Source organism: Nicotiana sylvestris, chromosome 8 (genome assembly GCF_000393655.2).
Source record: "Nicotiana sylvestris chromosome 8, ASM39365v2, whole genome shotgun sequence".
In the NCBI taxonomy this organism is placed as follows: Eukaryota; Viridiplantae; Streptophyta; class Magnoliopsida; order Solanales; family Solanaceae; genus Nicotiana; species Nicotiana sylvestris.
In genome coordinates, this window is record NC_091064.1 from 88126160 (window position 1) to 88145850 (window position 19691).

Genomic DNA, 19691 nt, shown 5'->3' on the forward strand with positions numbered 1-19691 from the left:
GATAATATTGGCCGGAGCCTATTCGAGCTCGACGTCAGCTCACATACGACATAAAACTCGACGTATTTTGATCAAGTCTATTCGAGCAGCTCGACGTCAGCTCACATACGACATAAAACTAACCGGCTATCACATCCGATTCTCTTTCATCACACAACATATTTTGTACTAAGCTTGGTCTTCCCCTTTCTATAAAAGAGGGGTCACTAATGCCTTGTAAAGACAAAGATCCAATTATCCTACTCAAGTGCAATAATATCTTCTCTCTCTTTTCTTCTCTAATTTGCTTGTCCCCATTGGCTCGAAGCCACTTATCTTTGATTACTTTCTTGTTTGTTCTTTGTTTATCACTTGGTACTAGCCCGAAGCCGCCTTTTATCCATTGCCTTTTTACTTGTTCTTCATTACATTGCTCAATATCGGTCGTAAGGAGCCTTGCTTAGTCGTATCCTTAATTGTTATCCCATTCCCGGCTGCCCCCAATAACTCGAGCTGGACTCAAATCTCGACCCTGAGGTTCCCATCGACCGATTATGCATTCGGGCAACAGGCCCCTTCAGTTTGATTACTGCCCCATTTTAGCTTGCGCTTCATCATTAAACTTTACGTTCTTAGCATCATCTGCTCTAATAACTAATCGAGAATAGATCACGTATTTTTAGAATCCTATTTACAAATTTAATTATTGTTACCATTTTCATGGTAAACAATTAGGTTCTAGGCTTTTACTACATGTGTACCCTTTCGCTTTTTATTTATGTGTAAGGACCCCTCGTGGGCTTTTGTAATCATATGTAAGGACCACTCGCGGGGCTGTTGTAATTGAGTGTTTATGAATATAAAGACGTTTCTTCAACCTTTATCTTTGATGCTTGCTTTATCTTTTTACGTTTGTGGAGATTCTGCATGCATGACTCTGTTTGTTGTTGCTAATATCAAACCCGGGTGTGAGTATTCTTTCTGACTTTCGATTGATAAAAATGGCTTCCCGTGGAATCCTTTGTCATTCGGGCCAAACCTGGATTGATCCGATAAACTCGGGTCGTCAGGATCCTTATTTTGAGTAGAATTGAAGTAACGCTTTGGGCTTTGAAAATGTGGTTTATTACTTAGGCTCGGCGGTAACCTTTGAGAAGAAATATTTTTACAGGCCCGTGGACAGGGACTGCCTTTGATCTTTCGAGGGCAGTCTCCGAGTGGAAGTTTTGTTCAAATCCGGGCCACCTGAAAACTTGCTTTGAACTTAGTGTATGTAACCTTAAGGCATTGTAGATAGGTCCTGGATGAGGGACTGCAGGGTTTTAGCTAATATCCTGAGGTCAAAACCTTATGGGCGGAGATTGAAGTTCCTATTCTTTTTCTTGAGAGGAGCCTTGGTAACCGGGTATCGTCTTGCAATGCTGTTAAAGGCTTCCAATAGCTCCCTGGTGACTAACTTCTTTTAGATGGAGACCCTCGAGCTCGGGTACCACCTCGGGTCTAGCGATGATATTGTTGGCTTCTTAAAGCCTTATTTCTGTTTGACGGAGATCCTCAAGGTTGGGTACCACCCCGGGATTGGCGATGATGACTTTGGCCTTTTGTTGATACCCAATATTTTCCTATGTATTTTTATATACAAAATACTTTCAAAATTGCATATATATGCATACATAAGCATACCCAAGTGCTTTAGTATTTTTCCAATCTTTTGAAGAGTTTTAAAATCAATTTACTATCCATTTTAGCAGTACAAAATCCGTAATTATTCCCAAAATCATCAATTTTGGTGAATAATTTATTTTATTCCCATATTTATACCAAAATATAGTTAAAATAATTTTTGTACATTTTTACAAATTTATTTGGTATTTAAAAGACTAAATTGCATATAATTGCAATTCTAGCCTTCTTTAAGATTAATAGCATTTTATAATTGTAAAATTGGTTCCAGTATTTTAAAATTGATATTTATATATTATTAATTGTCTCTGTACTTTTAATTTTCTTTTAAAATTATTTTTACTATTTTTTATAAAATAAAAGGGAAAACTGGCTATTTAACATTTAGCCTCATTTCATTTCAATTACAGCCCCATTTCATTTCAATTTTAGCCCTTAAATTGACCCAATCCTAACCCCAACTGGACCGGCCCATTTTTTATTTGACCCAACCCATAACCCAATCCAAACGGCCCTACCCGGTTCCCACATACCCTCTTAGATTTAGGCCGTTGATCATACAGATCAATGGCCATAAATTACCCTTCCATAATTAAACTCAAATGACCTACCCTAATCCTTCATTTCCACCTCTCAGCCGCCATTGAACTCTCAAACTCTCTCAAAACTCTTCGGAACCCTAGCCTCCTCCTACCCCTTTTCAACCGCCTTTCACCGGAATCCATGGCTTCTCAGACCATGGATGGTTGGTACTCACCCCCCTCCACCATCAAACCATGGTTGTTCGAAGCTTCGAGGCCTGACCTCGATGGTTCTCCTTCAGATCCTCTCAGATCTATAGTTCTATGGCTTCTCCGGCCATGCTCCGACATATTCAAGCATTAGGAGCCTGATTCTAACTCACCCGACTCAAGATCGGACCTTCTTCCAAGCCTTTCTCATTTCTAGGGTTTTGCCAAAACCTAAGCTATTCGAGGTTTTTCTCTGTGTGTTTTCTTAGATCTACGTTGTATCTGTGCGGTACTTGATTTTTAAAGTTTTTTCCCCAAATTTTCTTTTCAAAATTGTTTGTCTTTAATTTAGGGTTTTCGAAAGGATTTCAAAACGTCTTTCTGATTCTTCCTTTTTTCTTTTCTTTATGTGTGTTTGCCTATACTATGTTTTACCACGTATGTGTTGTTTTTCTACCTTTCTTTTTGCTATACATGACTCTTCCGTACCTTTGTACTATATTGTGCCTCCAGAGTAGGCTTGCATGTTAATATTTGTTGTGTTTTCCAACATGTTCTTTGCTATACTTTCCAGTATTCTCTTATTGTATGTGTTTTTGCTGAGTTCGTTAACTTTGTTTGTTTTACTGGATTCTTGTTGGATTTCCAAGCATGTATTACTACTACTTCTTAAGCTTATATCACCCTTCTCCTCTTCTGAACTTGCTTAAGTTCCGACTTTTCTTAAACATGTTCTTTATGCTCTTTAAGTCAACTTTTTCACTCTATTGTTTCAAACCTGCTATCATGTATGTTGGTTCTCATGAGTCTCTGAAAGAGACCTCTGAATCTGTTTCAATGGCTTGCCTTCTCACCTCTATGTATGATTCAAGTGGAAGCCCTAGGATTTGGGGTTTTCTTTGTCAAGTCTGATTTTGTGTTCGGGTTAGGGTTCTACTTTGGAACCCTAGACTCTCAGACTCATTATGAGTCTGCCATACTGAACTTGTATCCCTTTTAACTCTGAACTCTTTTGTATGCTAGATTCTTTCTAATTAGCATGACAATTCTTTCTTGTTTGACATGTCTGTATGCTTTATATATGAAGAATTCTTCCTTCAAAAGAGATTTTGCAATTTGTGATTGATTCAGAATTCCTTTTAATAAGGTTCGATTGATTGTTACTGATTTTCTTTAAATTAAACCTTTCTTCACCTTTTCTGGTTGGATTCATTCATACCAAAACTCAATTTCTTATTATTACTTGCTGATGATTGATTGTCTTTCCTTATTTGCACAAAACGTGTTGCTATCAAACTCTTTCCTTAAATAGTTTCTATGTATTTTCCCTTCTTGTACTACTTTGGAAAAGATTTTAATCCAAATCTTTCCTTAATTGTCTTTTACCCGTTTGAAATCAGAATCCCTTAACTGAAGGGAGATTCTGTGTGATTGATTGCAAACTATTCCCTTACCTTTTATTACTGGTTTTCTGCACTATAAAAGGGGCACGACCATTCTGCACTTAGACACCTTGAACCTTCAGTTCAACACTTCGAATTCAACACTTTACACACACCTCTCAATTTCAATACTCTTTCAATACTCTACTCTCTTCTGAGATCTTTTGTACTGTTTGCTTGCAATTTGGTTTACAAGACTTCAGCTTTTACTTATTTGTTTCCTGAAACTGGTATGCCTTAATTTCGATTTCATCATCATCCCTATGTGTTTATTTTACCGTTCTTGCACTCCTGTCTACTTTGCTATTCATGTTCTGTATTGAGAATGCTACTCTCTCTTTGCATCTGTAAGCACATGATTTTTGCCCTATATGAGAATTACTCCCAAAAATAAAAAAAATAAAAAAATGATTTTTTCTTTGGTGTGCAATTTTGTGATATTTTGAATAATTATTTGTATTTGTCTGTGCGTGTTTATTTGCTAAATTAATAAAAATACAAAAATATGTCGCATTTTGCATATAGGATTTAATTCTACAATTGTTAATAATTAGATGTGTTTTACAAAAATTAAAAAAATTACAAAAATAGGCATCGTTTGCATTTTTAGCATTTAATGTCCAAATATACAATTTTATGCTTAATTATTATTTAATTGTGCGTTAATTGATATTGGGAGTTAATTTGCGCTTTTATGACTTAATTTAGTTCTTAATAATAGTTTAAGTATTTTTATAATTTAGTTTTAGAAAAATAAAAGAAGAAAAGAGAGCGAAAATATAAAGAAAGTAGGAATTGGGCCTCTTCTTCGATTTCAAGCCACAGGCCCAAAAAAAAAAAATTGCCCAATCTTCTCCATGACCCAGTCCACTTCAAACTGGGTCGACCCGGTCCGCCCCATTAACCCATTAACCCAACCACCCTCTTCATTCAAAAAACAAAACAAAAGAAAAAAAAACAAGACAAAAAAAAAACCCTAAAAAATGGTCCGCCCCCTTCCTTACTTTCATCTTCTCCAAACTCCAAAAACACCCCATCCATGGCTGCCCAAACCAGCTCCCTTCTTCTGCGTCCACCACCCATCACCTTCCCACCGCGAACACCACCACCATGGACACAGTCCGGACTCCCTCACGTCCAAACACCACCACCCGAGCACCTGTCCGACTCCCTCACGGCCACTCCCTCCATGGCTAACCCCTTCACCTCGTTCCTGCTTCTGCTTGCAACGTCCATGGCTGCTCGAGTAGGAGCTTGACGAACTACTGCTTCTGCCATCGACGAGTTGCTGCCTCGCTTCTTCTTCTTCAAAGCTCGAGCATCGCCATGGCCAAGCTGCCTTCCCGCCATTGACGCTGCTTCAAGCTCGAGTTTTCTGCTTGCTGCGTCGACCACCTTCCTCCTCCTCGACGAACAGCTGCTCTTCCTCCAGTTCGAACCAAACAGACCCATCATGCCACTGTTGTCATTACCCTCGTCGACCATTCGTTTCCATGGCCAAACGACCTCCGTTACTGTTTCGTTCTCTTCGAGCTTGGAAATCACCATGGCCAAGCTGTCTTCACACTACTGTTGCTGCCCTCATCTTCTTCGCGCGAACAAACCAAGCACACTTCCAGCTGCTGTATCTTCAGACGAGCTGCTGCCACCTTTTCGTTCGGTCGAGTTTTAGTCGAGGTCGTCGAGCGTCGTTTTGAGTTCGTTCAATTTTACAAGAAAGGTGAGTTCGTCATTGAGTTCGTCGTTGAGTCCGTACAGATTTATTCCCATGTTTGAGGTTCGTCGAAACAGTCCATACGATCGAATTCATCGTTGCTCATCTCCGGTTAGTAGATTTTTGAGTTTTATTTTGTCCGTATTTTTGTTTTGATATTTTCGAATCTAAAATCGGCAAATGTTTCTTTTGTTTATCGTTTGAATTAATTTTTAGTTCATGTTCATGTGTTGTTTGTTAAATTAATTTTTCAGATTTCAAATGAAAGATTAATTAATTGTTTTTCATGTTTATTTCATGTTTGTATTGTTGTATAAGTGAATATTTGTTGGTTTAATGTTTGTTAGATTCAAATTGAAATTTAATTAATTATTTGTTATTTGTCTAAAAAGAATTTAGTTGTGTTAAAGGAAATATATTGATTTAATCGTTTTAATCCGTCATGTTTGTTGTGTTAAAATAGATTCATTCATGTTCATACTTTGTTTGGATGATCTTGAATCCGAATTTTGTATAGTTTGATTTCTTGTTTATCATTTATGATTATTTCTTGAATTTGTCTCATAATCTTGTTTAAGTTTAAGATAGGAATTGTTTGTTGTAATGTTGTTAGAGTAGTTGATTTTAAGTTCAATATTATTGAATTTAGAAATCTAAATATACTTGTTTGTTGTTGTTGTTGAATCCGAAAATAGGATTGTTTGTTGCTAAAATATTGTTCAATCAAATTTTAGTTGTTCTTTGTTGTTCAATTTGTGTTCATGTGATTTGTTGTTGAAATGTTGAAGAAATCATGTTCATGTGATTTGTTGTTGAAATGTTGAAGAAATCATGTTCATGAAATTTGTTGTTTGAACATTGTTAGAAATTAATCATATTGTCTATATTTTGGTTAAGTTTGATTAATTGATGTGTTATAGCTGATGGGTAGTTTGGTAATTCATAGTACTTTCGGGGGTAAAATAGTATTTTGTAATAGGGTCGGAGGGGTAGTTTAGGAATTGTATATTTTGTAATTGTTTATATGAAGCATGGGGGACAAAATGAAATGGGGTGGGTTGTGATATAGTTATTTAATATAAAGGGGGGACAAGACAAATTTTAGTGTGGGGGAATCTTGTATTTGTTTATGTTAGGCATGGGGGACAAAATATAATGGGGTGGTGTGATATATTTATTTAATGTAATGGGGATGAGTGGGAAGATAATGGGTTTGGTAGAGAAAATGGGTTGATTTTAATTGATTAAAAGATTTATGGGTTGGGGGATATATAGAGAGGTCTTGAATCAGATTTAAGGAGGAGAAGAATTTAAGAGAGAAAATTCCGAAAAAAAAATACTAAGACTTTAGAAAAACAAAAAGAAAAACATTCTGGAAATTCAAAAGAAGAAGAATATACACCTGATATATAGTCCAAATATTCTGAGATACGGATTGAGAAATTAAGGGTTAAACACTAACTAGTCTTTCAAAAATCTGAAAAGTTTCCCTTTGCTTCTGTCCGTTGGTTGTTGTTGTTTCCGGATTTTGTCTTGATTTTAAAATCTGTCACTAAGTTTCTCGTCGCTGGTTGTTACTAGTTGCTGGGATTGATGTTGTTGTATGCTACTGAATTTCTGCTGATCTCTCACTTTTCTTTTGCTTCCACTATCAGGTACACAACTGACACGCTGATTATTGTAAACTGAAACAGGAAGCATGAATACGAAAAATGAAGAATTGAAGTTCTAAATTTATTTTGAATTATATTCTTAATTTTATTTGTATATATAAATTATTTAGCTTACAAAAATCGGAATCATGTAGCTATTTAATGTATATATAGTGGAACATCCAACGATAGCTTAACGGATGAACTATCTATATATTGCTTAAAAATAAATAAATGGTGTAGTAACTCCGTCTAAGTTAAAAATTAAACGAATAGACCATTTTGGAACTTGTAAGAAAATTGTTTAGTTAAATAATATTGGTTAATTCCAGCATGTAATTGTTTTAGATTAAAATTAGATTGCCAAGTAAATAAATAAATGGTGTAGTAACTCCGTCTAAGTTAAGAATCAAACGAATAGACCATTTCGGAACTTGTAAGAAAATTGTTTAGTTAAATAATATTGGTTAATTCCAGCATGTAATTGTTTTAGGATTAAAATTAGATTGCCAATTTTTTTTTTAATTTGACAAACTGAGAACATGCCTAGTATAATATAATTAGGTAGTAATACGTGAGCCTGTGCCCGTATTGGCAACGGACTGCCTTGCTTGTATCATTTTTCAGAATTTACGAATCATATTCGAAACTCAACTATAATAATTCAAGCATGTAAATAAATTAAGACCTTTTCTCTTTCATTTTTGTAGAGACAATTTTAATAGAAAATGTAGGCACTTTAGGATTATCCTGATAAAAATAAATGAGATGAGCCTCGCCAAATAAAACGCACAAATTGCGGGGCCCTCGATAAATGTTTAATTAAAATTACTTAGACTTCGGGATGAGCCGTTTAGCAAAATTCCACGGCCTTACCCAGAAATAATAATACGATAATTGCTTCAGGCGTGCATTTTAATAATCTTACCTTCTTAAATTCGGGTGCGCATTTATGTGACCCAAATCCAAATCTCAACGGAGTCGGAATGTATTAACAACCATGGGCGCATTGATTGTGACATGGTTCGAAATGCATTTTTACAATGTTGCAATTCCATAAAAAATAAATAATAATAAAAGCGGTTTTAAACTTAATGAAAGCACATAAGTAATAACATGTAATAAATCAGATATCTAGCCATTATAACAATTTAAGCGACCGTGCTAGAACCACGGGATTCGAGGGTGCCTAACACCTTCCCTCGGGTCAACAGAATTCCTTACTTAGAATTTCTGGTTCGCAGACTTCATTTGGATATATATTCCTCGAATATATTCCTCGATTTGGGATTCAAGATAAACCGGTGACTTGGGACACCAAAAGCCAAACCTTTCCCAAGTGGCGACTCTGAATTAATTAAATAATCCCATTTCGAATATTGTCACTTAAATTGGAAAAACTCCCTCGCGCATTCAACCCTTCGGGGCGGGCGCGCAAAAAGGAGGTGTGACAGCTCTGGCGACTCTGCTGGGGAAATTCGAACCCAGAGCCTTTGGTTCAGGGTTCAAGAATTCGAGCTTAGAATAATTGTTATATTTGGCTTTATTATCTGATCTTTATTACATGTTTTTGGCATAACGTGCTAAATGTTGTCTTTTACCGCTTTGATATCATCTGAACTGTATATAAACTGTGTCGAAACCCTTCTCTTCTTACCTCCGGGGAGAAGCTCGCTGGTCGAGACTCCCCATTCTGTTAGTGTCAATACCTTAAATAAGAAAGAGGCCGGACAAATTACAAAGCCGGACGATCTCGCGGGTCCCCGGTACGTAGCCCCCTCCTCGACTCGAGTTGTCTGCTCGGGTACACAGTCTAAAACATATACCCAGGTTATAAACCTAGCATAACGAAACCTCATGCTGGATCCCTAGTAGGAACGATTATTTGCATCATGTTGCATTTGACGTAGGGGACTCAACACAGGGGTTGGGTCCGTCTAGGACAGGCAACCTGAAATGAAAAGACCATCCTGTTGCATCCCGTTTGTTGGCGCATTTATTTGCTTCAGATCTGCATGCTGACCGGTTTCTAAAAAAAAATTCAAAAAATAGGGAGAAAAGAGAAAAATAGCAGCATAGGAAGATAATTACTTATTTTGGAAAAGATAAAACTAATGTCCAAGTAGTGTCAAAACCTCACCGGAATTTTCTTTTAAAAAAAAATGAAAACAAAATTTTTCTTTTAGTTTGATTTATATATAAAAACAAAAAAAAACAAAAAAAAAATTCCTTTTAATCACTTTCAAATCCAAAAACGGGTATTTATTTAAAAATAAAAAAAGGGAGAAAAATCAAAACTCAAAAAAAAAAGGTATTTGTTACTCTTTAAAAAAAAAGATTTTCGAAATTTAAAAAAAAAGGTGTGAAAAGAAGTTTAAAATTCATAAATATTTTCTTTAAAAAAAAAATGAAGTATAAATAAAAAAAAATTCCAGAAAAATACTTTTTTTTTTCCTTTAAAAGATTGTAGTCAGAAGGGGTTTAGTTTATTTGTACTCTACGCCTGATTGACCGAACTACGCCGGTTTGATTCTCACAGGATGTGAGATACGTAGGCAACCCTCATCGGGTCCAACCTCCCCTTTTTCAGAAATAGCAAAAATGTAAGAATTTTTTTTAACTTCATCATAAATGAGTAGGGTGATGCTGTTTTGTCAAGAATAGCCGAATATTCCCGAAAGGGACGCCAGAAGGCTGACTTTGCACAAACAGCCATTTTTGTCATTTTGAACTTTGACCAATTTGCTTGACAACCTTGGAATCCTCGTCCCCGAGGCTCTGTGAGGCCACATTCCCAATGTCGTGTCACCATTCTAAAAAAAATCAAGTGATGTTTTTGTTGTAAAAAACAGCCGAATGTTCCCTAAAGGGATGGCGGAAGGCTGACATTGCATAAACGGTCATCTTTGGTCATCGTTTTTATTTTTGACCGGTTGATCCTCGCAGCCTTAAAATCTTCATTCCCGAAGTACTAAAAGGCCGCATTTAAAAACCGAGTCCATTATTTTGAAAACAAAATCTTTTTTTTTAAAAAAAAAAACATAGATAGTTTTATTTTTTTTGAGTCTAATAAAAGTTTTTCGTTGGCATAATCACCTTAATAAATGTGCAGGATGAGTACAATGCAAAATGAGCACTTTTCGATAATGACTAAAATCCCTGTCAAGTTACGGCTATGGTGGAATGATCTAGGTCTTGAAGGACAAGATGAAGTCAAGAAATATTCTGAAAGGTCTCACGGGTTTACTGGAAATCCAGCCTCGGGGAGATATCATAAGAGCTTTGGTCACTTACTGGGACCCAGCGCACAATGTTTTCCACTTCTCCGATTTTGAACTCACCCCAACTCTGGAGGAAATGGCTGGGTACATCGGAAATGCTGAACTTCCATTAAGGCAAAGATACCTGGTCGCCCCAAGAGCTGTCACGGTGCATCGATTTCTAGACTCACTAAAAATACCCAGGACGGTCCATAACCCAGATTTGGCCGCCGGTTTCTGTAATCCATGCTTCATATACGACAGGTATGGTCATGTAGGAGGATTCAACAATCCAATTAACAAGCTATGCAGCAAAGGAAGTCGTCAGAAGTGGGATAAGCACAGACGGGTGGCTTTCATGATAACATTTTTGGGCCTTCTGGTATTTCCGAGGAAAGATGGGAATATTGATCTGAAAATATCCGGGGTCGTCAGTACTTTGCTCACTCAAAATGACAGTACTCTCGCGCCTATGGTGGTATCCGATATCTTTCGAGCTCTCACAGCCTGCAAAGCCGGAGGGAATTTCTTCGAAGGTTGTAACTTGCTGCTACAAATATGGATGACTGAACATCTCTGCCATCGTTCCGAATTTTTGAGCCATGTTTCTTCGGAGAAGACTTGCATAGAAGAGTTTTACACGAGAACCAAAGAGATCAGTCTACCCAAAGGAGTTATGGCATGGACTTCATTCTTTCAAGCTCTTACTGCCAGCCAAATACAGTGGACACTGGGATGGTTGCCTGTTGATGAGATCATGTATATGCCAGCAACTAGAACTCATTTCCTACTGATGGGACTTAAGAGCATTCAACCTTACGCGCCCTGCCGAGTCTTGAGACAACTCGGAAGATATCAGATAGTGCCACACGAGGAAGATCTTAGTGCTCAAACAATTGAGATAAGCCCTGACGGACAATTTCCTGAAGCAAAAATCCGCCAGATCTGGAATGAATGTCAATATTTGAAAGCAGATACTTGTGTGTAGGATCGGGCCAAAAGTGAAATGGCACCAGGTTACCTTGCATGGTACAAAAGAGAACTCGAACACGAAAGGCTGGTTAAAAGACCCCACATCTTAAATTTCGCCGAGTCATCGCAAAAGCAGTAGGATTGGTTGGCAAAAGAAAGAGGTTATCGTACCGAAATCATCAAGTTGAAGCAACAAGTGGAAGGTCTAAAATATGAGCACAACGTGCAAGTTGCTACCGATCTGGGAGAAAAGAACAGGTTGGCTCAGGAAAACGAGATGCTCAAGGCCCGGATAAAACAAATGAGGTTAGATGCTGATAACCAACAAAGGAGCCGATCGGATGAACGATTGATAAAAGCTCTAAGGACGGAAATTGGGGAGCGCCGGACTGAGTCAGAAAATACCATAGAGACCAGGGTGTGACAAGCCAGGGTTCTACCCCATGTCACACCGAGCCGTGACGTGAAGTTAGATGGCCAAGCTCATGACCCAGGGACCGATCGAGATCGAGACTAGCTAAGATCGAGACCGATCGGGATAGAGATCGAGACCAATCGGGATAGAGATCGAGCAAGATCGAGGGAAGCCTACCGAACAAAATAGTGGAAAGCCAAAATATCCGCGATCGGGCGTGGATCACGGCGTAAATCTCGGCACGTATCAAGAAGAGGCTGATTAAAGATTTCGTACCGTATTTAGGATTGTATTAAGGGTAGGAATCCCCTACTATATAAAGGGGGTCTGATCATTTGTAAGGAACATCATATTCACGTTCACATAAAGCAATATACTATCTTATTCTTAAGTTCTTAATACTCTGCTGCTCAGTTCATAGTTTCCAGTATAATATTCGTTGGTTCGAGGGCGGCCTAGCTCGAGGGCCAAAGATATACGTTTATTTTGGTTTGCTTTTATTTCTATTTGCAGTCAATTTCAATATCAATTTGCATATTTTCTCAGTCTGTGCCAAGTAAGATCATGTGTCCTTAGAACCACGTATAAATTCAATTATTATCCGTTTTTAGAGTAAACAGTTTGGTGCCCACCGTGGGGAAAGATAATTGTGATTTCCTAGTACTAACTTTCGTAACACACACTATTTTATAGTTGTTCTTGTGAGTATCTTTGATTCCAGGATCAACATGTCAAACTCTCAAGCAGCACCCACACACACACAAACAAAGGCCTTGGACTCCATGGCGAGAACGACAACATAGCTGCCCCAGGGAATTGAGTGCCTCCAGTTGACCTCGATGGAGTCCCGGCCATAGACCCAATCGATGTCAGTTCCCATGTTGCCATTAATGCGAATTTGGCAGTCGATCCTAAAAGTAGAATTCGCAGAGACGTTCGACCAGCCGATCAGAAAGCAAAAGGCAGTGAATAAGGCGGGATCAGCCTTCGAGTGATATTCTAAATTACGCAGACTCAACAAGGTGCAATAGCACAACTCCAAAACCAGAACTATGTACCAAGAAGGATCGAGCCCGAGCCATCGCAGGAAGTTGTTCGTAGGGCCGAATTGGTGACAAAGAGATCGAATGGAGGTGGATCTGGGACCGATCCCGCAATCATGAAGATGCTCGAGGAATTAACAAAGCGAGTTGAATCGGGGGAGAAGAAAATTGAAGCAAATGGAAAAAAAGTGGAAATCTATAATTCCAGAGTTGATTAAATTCCGGGGGCACCACCGATTTTGAAGGGTTTGGATTCAAATAAGTTCGTGCAAAAACCTTTCCCCCCGAGCGCGGCCCCTAAACCGATTCCCAAGAAGTTCATCATGCTAGAAATTCCCAAGTTTAATGGAATGACCGACCCCCAATGAGCATGTCACTTCTTACACATGCGTGATTAAAGGAAATGACCTGGAGGACGACGAGATCGAGTCCATATTGTTGAAGAGGTTCGGGGAGATCCTGCCGAAGCGAGAATGTTATGGTTCCATAACATGCCACCCAACTCCATTGATTATTTTTCTATGGTTGCAGAACCTTCGTCAAAGCACATGCCGGGGCTATAAAGGTTGAGAATAGGAAATCGGACCTCTTCAAGGTAAGCCAGAAGGATAACGAGATGCTCTGAGAGTTTGTGTCTCGATTCCAAATGGAATGTATGGATCTATTGCTAGTTGTCAATGATTGGGACGTTAAGGCCTTCACCCAAGGACTAAACGTACGAAGCTCGTGGCTTCACAACAGCTAAAGCAGAACTTTATCGAATACCCAACTATTAACTGGGCCGATGTGCATAATCAGTACAAATAAAAAATTAGGGTCGAAGGAGATCAGTTGGGGACCCCTTCTGGGTCCGTTTATCATATTAGGTCCGTCGATAGAGTCAAAAGGAACATTGATCGGGAACCATGTTAGATTAAGGATCGCTACCAACCATACAATGGAGATCGGAGAGGAAACATGCCTAGGTGCAACCCTATTTCAAGGTGAAAGAAGAAATGATCCAGGTCAAAGCTCTCAAGGGCTCATGAGCAAGAATGGTTTTGACAGGGCCCAAAGAAGCACCGCGACTATCAGAATATAACTTAAACATTGATGCATCCGCCATTGTATCAACCATCGGATGTGTCAAAGATACTAGATTGCCTCAACTTCTGCAGACCGATCCATCCCAGAGAAATCCCAATTAGATGTGTAAGTATCATAGAACCCATGGCCATATAATAGAAGATTGCTGGTAGCTAAGGGAGGAAGAAGCCATGTTGTTCAAGGAGGGGCACCTTCGGGAGTTCTTAAGTGATCAGGCCTAGAATCCCTTCAAAAATAGGGATTTAAATAGACAGAACGAGCAAGAAGAGCCAATACATGTGATTCACATTATTGTTGGAGGGGTCGATATTCCTCAAGGACCAGTATTAAAGCGCACCAAGGTGTCGATCACAAGGGAGAAGCGAACTCGTGATTACTACCAGAAAGAACCTTGTCTTTCAATGACGAAGATGCAGAAGGGATCATGCAACCCTATAACGACGCATTAGTAATATTTGTACTTATGAATAAGACTCAAGTTAAACGTGTTTTAATTGATCCAGGTAGCTCGGCCAACATTATTCGATCAAGGGTCGTAGAACAGGTCGGCTTGCAGGATCAGATTGTGCCTGCAACCCGACTGCTAAATGGCTTCAACATGGCATGTAAAACAGCGAAAGGGGAAATAACTTTGTAGTGAACATGGATGGGACCATCTAAGAGATAACGTTCCATGTGATCGAGGGTGATATGAGGTACAATGCCCTATTCGAGAGGCCATGGATCCACAACATTAGAGCGGTGCCCTCGACCCTCACCATGTTCTAAAATTCCCGACGGCAGAAGGAGTCAAAACAGTCTACGGAGAGCAGCCCTCCACCAAGGAAATGTTTGTTGTCGATGAAGTAATACCGATATCGGCACTCTCATCAATGAAGGGGTCAAATTCGAAGGAAAAACAGGAAGTCAAATAGCAACCACAAACACCGGCCTCGACCTAATAAGAGAAGAAAGGGACTGACGAGGATGGTGACTATAGGGTTCCTCGATCTTTCATAGTCCCCGATGATTCCGATGACACCAAGTCAACAGTCGAAGAGCTGGAGCAAATCATACTAGCCGAAAACTAGCCAGAACGAAAGGTATACCTGGGCACGGGGCTAGCCCTCGAGCTCAGGAAAAAACTTATTCAATTCCTTAAAACTAACATGGATTGCTTTGATTGGTCCCATCTCGATATGACAGGGATCCCACCGGAGATCACCACCCAAAAACTAAGCATGGACCTGAAGTTCCATCCGGTGAAGCAAAAGAGAATACCCCAATCCGAGGTCAAACTCGCTTTCATCAAAGACGAGGTAACCAAACTTCTCAAAATAGGGTCCATCCGAGAAGTAAAATATCCTGAATGGTTAGAAAACATAGTAGTAGTCCCTAAGAAGGGGAACAAACTTAGAATGAGTGTAGATTACAAAACCTAAATAAAGCATGCCCCCAGAATTCTTTCCCTTTGCCTAATATCGATCGCATGATCAATGCCATGGCTGGACACGAGATACTTAGTTTTCTCGATGCCTATTCCGGGTACAACCAAATACAGATGAACCTGGAAGACCAGGAAAAGACCTCGTTCATCACTAAGTATGGGACATACTACTATAATGTAATGCCGTTCGGATTAAAAAATGTTGGTACAACTTATCAATGCCTAGTAAACTGAATGTTCGAAGAACAAATAGGGAAATCTATGGAAGTTTATATTGATGACATGCTAGTTAAGTCCCTGGAAGCAGAGGGCCATTTCAAGCATTTGCAGGAACCTTTTGGTATACTGAAGAAATACAACATGAAGCTCAACTCAGAAAAATGAACATTCGGGGTCGGCTCAGGCAAATTTCTCGGCTTCATGGTATCTAATCGAGGAATTGAGATCAACCCCGACAAAATTAAAGATATCAAGGACATCATGGTGGTAGACAACATAAAGGTCATGCAGAGGTTAACGAGGCACATAGTCGCTCTGGGGCGATTCATCTCGAGGTCCTTCGATAAGAGCCATCGATTCTTTTCATTGTTGAAGAAAAATAATAACTTCACATGGACCTCGAAATGCCAACAGGCCTTGGAGGAGCTTAAATGGTACTTATCGAACCCGCATATGCTTCACACGCCGAGGGCAGATGAGCAACTTTACTTGTATCTGGTTGTATCGAAGATATCAGTAAGTGGAGTCCTGGTCCGAGAAGAACAAGGTATGCAATTTCCTATCTATTATGTTAGTCGGACCTTAGGAGAGGCCGAAACTAGATATCCCCATCTAGAAAAATTAGCGCTTACTTTGATAAGCGCCTCTAGGAAGCTACAACCATACTTTCAGTGTCATCCCATATGTGTTGTAATGACTTATCCTCTTAGAAATATTTTGCATAAGCCCGAACTTTCGGGACGATTGGCCAAATGGGCTATAGAAATTAGTGGGTACGATATTGAGTATCGACCCCGAATATCTATCAAGTCTCAGATCTTGGCAGACTTTGGGGCTAACTTCACACCTGCCCTAGTACTCGAGGTTGAAAGAGAACTATTAGGTAACTCGGGTACATCCTCCGGAATCTGGAAGATCTTTACGGATGATTCCTCGAACGTAAAAGGGTATGGACTCGGCATCGTGTTAAAACCACCCATAGGTAACGTGGTTAGACAATCTATTAGAACTATAAAATTAACTAACAACGAGGCCGAATATGAGGCCATGATTGCTGGTCTCGAACTAGCAAAAGGCTTGGGAGCGGAGGTAATCGAAGAAACATATGACTCCCTCTTTGTTGTAAAACAGGTTAACGTAACCTTTGATGCCCGAGAAGAACTAATACAAAGATACCTGGACAAGCTACAAGTAATTCTACAATGGACTTTGGGATCAGAATAGCAAAGCCGATGCCCTCGCAAACCTAGGGTCGTCGATCAAAAGAGGCAAACTCAATTCGGGGGCTGTCGTGCAACTCATAAGGTCAGTGATCGAGGAAGGCCATGCCGAGGTAAACTCCACAAGTTTGACTTGGGATTGGAGAAACAAAATACATAGAGTATCTGAAGAACGGAAAGTTTCCCTCGGACTCAAAAGAGTCGAGAGCCCTGCGCACAAAGGCAACATGATTCACCTTGTCCTAAGATGGGACCTTGTTCAGAAGGATGTTCGATGGTCCATTAGCAATATGTTTGGGACCATGAGATATCAAATATGTTCTAAAGGAAGCTCACGAGGGCGCTTGCAGAAATCATTCCGGGGTCGAATCATTGGTCCACAAAGTAATCAGCCCCGGATACTACTGGGTCGACATGGAGAAAGATGAAAAAGAGTTTCTTCGAAAATACGACAAGTGCCAAAGACATGCACCGATGATTCAACAACCTGGGGAGCTACTCCATTCAGTCTTGTCCCCATGGCCGTTCAAGAAGTGGGGAATGGTCATTGTTGGACCTCTTCCATGGGCCCCAGGTAAAGCTCAATTTATTTTGTTTATGACTGATTATTTCTCTAAATGGGTTAAAGAACAGGATTTCGAGAATGACAGGGAGAAGGAAGTCATCGACTTCATTTGGGATCACATCATATGTCGATTCGGGATGCCTTTCGAAATTGTATGCGATAATGGAAAGAAGTTCATCGACAGCAAGGTAACTAAATTTCTCGAGGATCATAAGATCCAGAGAATCCTATCAACACCTTATCATCCCAGCAGAAATGGACAGTCCGAATCGACCAACAAAACCATCATCCAGAACCTTAAGAAGAGGCTAACAAATGCAAAGGGTAGTTGGAAGGAAATTCTACCCGAGGTTCTTTGGGCATACCATACAACGTCGAAGTCTAGTACTGGGGCTACCCCATTCTCATTAGTTTATGGCACCGAACCTCTGATACCGGTCGAGGTCAGAGAACCAAGAATTAGGTTATAATATGCAACAGAAGAGTCAAATAACGAGGCTATGAATACGTGCCTAGAATTATTAGATGAAAGACGTGAAGCCGCCCTTGTCCGATTGACCGCCCAAAAACATCGGATCGAGAGATACTACAATTAAAGAGCCAATCTTCAATATTTCGGCATCGGGGACTTGGTACTAAGGAAAGTCACCCTCAACACCCGAAATCTGAACGAAGGGAAATTGGACCAAAACTAGGAAGTAACATACCAGATTCTCGAAGTCACCGGAAAGGGATCCTACATGCTCGAAACTATGAATGGGGAACAACTACCTAGCAATTGGAATATATCTCACCTAAAACGATATTACTACTAAGGTACGACCCTTTTCTATTTTCTTTTGTTTTAAACTAACGGTTGCAGGTGGTCAACAAGAAACAATGATGATGGAGTATTTAGGTCTGAAAGCACGCGTTGCACTCTTTTTTCCTTAGACCGGTTTTGTCCTAAATGGGTTTTCCAACAAGGGTTTTAAAGAGGCAACAATGGATCATGCAAACTTAGAATCAAAGGCTGATTACAAATCGGTATCAAAAATTATGTTTACAGTATCCAAGATTTCTCTACAATCAACCTCGAATACTAGGGGGGATCACCCTCAAATAACGAATCATTCTAGCAAGGAAATTATTTCGAAATGGAAAGGTCTCGATAGGTAGGATTTACTGTAAGGGCCAAACGGCCAAACTAACCGTGCCAACATAGATTGCTCGATCTCTGACATAAAACATGTACACATGTATGACTATATTTTACACGAATAAAGAGAAGTACTTTCCTTGCAACTATCTTATATCTTGGAAAAATTTCCACTTCACAATCAAGTACTTTCGATCTTTTAAGAAAATAGGGCTCCAAAGCCGATTATAATCAAGATTCGGATAGTCACTCCCTCTCTCGGGGACTGTCATTAGAAAACCAACTTCGAAATAGATCGAGCTATCAAAATATCGAAGATATAAGATCTACCAGGCAATCCCCGAATTTTAAATGCCACAGCCACACCCACTTGGGGACTGCTATGATTAAGCAAGCTCACTAGGCTACCCCCGAAATAAAAGGCTACGGCCAGTTTAACACGGTTTAGAGACGTCCGAAATACATAACAAAAATAGGCCTTCAAAAAAGAAAATAAATCTTTCACAGCTGGTTCTAAAGGCTATCCTCGTCAGAATTGTAAACTTAAAATATTTTCGTGATAAAATTTTGGTAACCTCAAACCCCGATAACGCCTTGACTCGGAGAGGCAATAAAGGCAGGGTTTTGTTCGAACAAACACAACCCTATTATTTCATGCTAAAGCATTCCAACCTTTGTAAATATGAATGATAAAACAAAGGAAATAATTTTTGAGTGCCGAAAAGGGTAGAAAGCCTTGTATATATACATAACAATCGTTTTACAAAGGCCAGATCAGGCAAACACAAAGTTCCAATGGCCAAATGGCCTCGAAAAAGACACAAAAGAAAGCAAAATACCAAGACCTAAGGGCTACTTATACTTCGAGTTCGAGATATCATTCTCACTCGACTAGAAAGCCTAAGGGCTACCTTACCTCGAGTTCGAGCAAGTCCTCACTCGATCATAAAACCTAAGGGATATGTTAAATTAAGTTCGAGGAAATCCTCACTGGGGACTATCGGTCCTTCCCATCTGAACCTTGGACCTTCAAATACAACATCATAATTTTATGACAACATCATAATTTTATGCTAAGGCGTTCTAACCTTTGTATATTCAGAAGACATGGAAGGGAAGAAGTTTTATATATTCATCAAAAACCTT

The 19691-nt window shown here is 39.4% G+C and overlaps 1 protein-coding gene across 1 annotated transcript; it reads left to right on the plus strand.

Annotated features, from left to right (window-relative positions):
- Nucleotides 1-17256: 17256 nt before the first annotated feature.
- Nucleotides 17257-18290, plus strand: LOC138875347 (uncharacterized). Its single transcript, XM_070154172.1, has 2 exons — nt 17257-17595; nt 18270-18290. Exons 1-2 carry the CDS (start codon nt 17257-17259, stop codon nt 18288-18290), a joined length of 360 nt encoding a protein of 119 aa, XP_070010273.1.
- The last annotated feature ends 1401 nt before the right edge of the window (nt 18291-19691 follow it).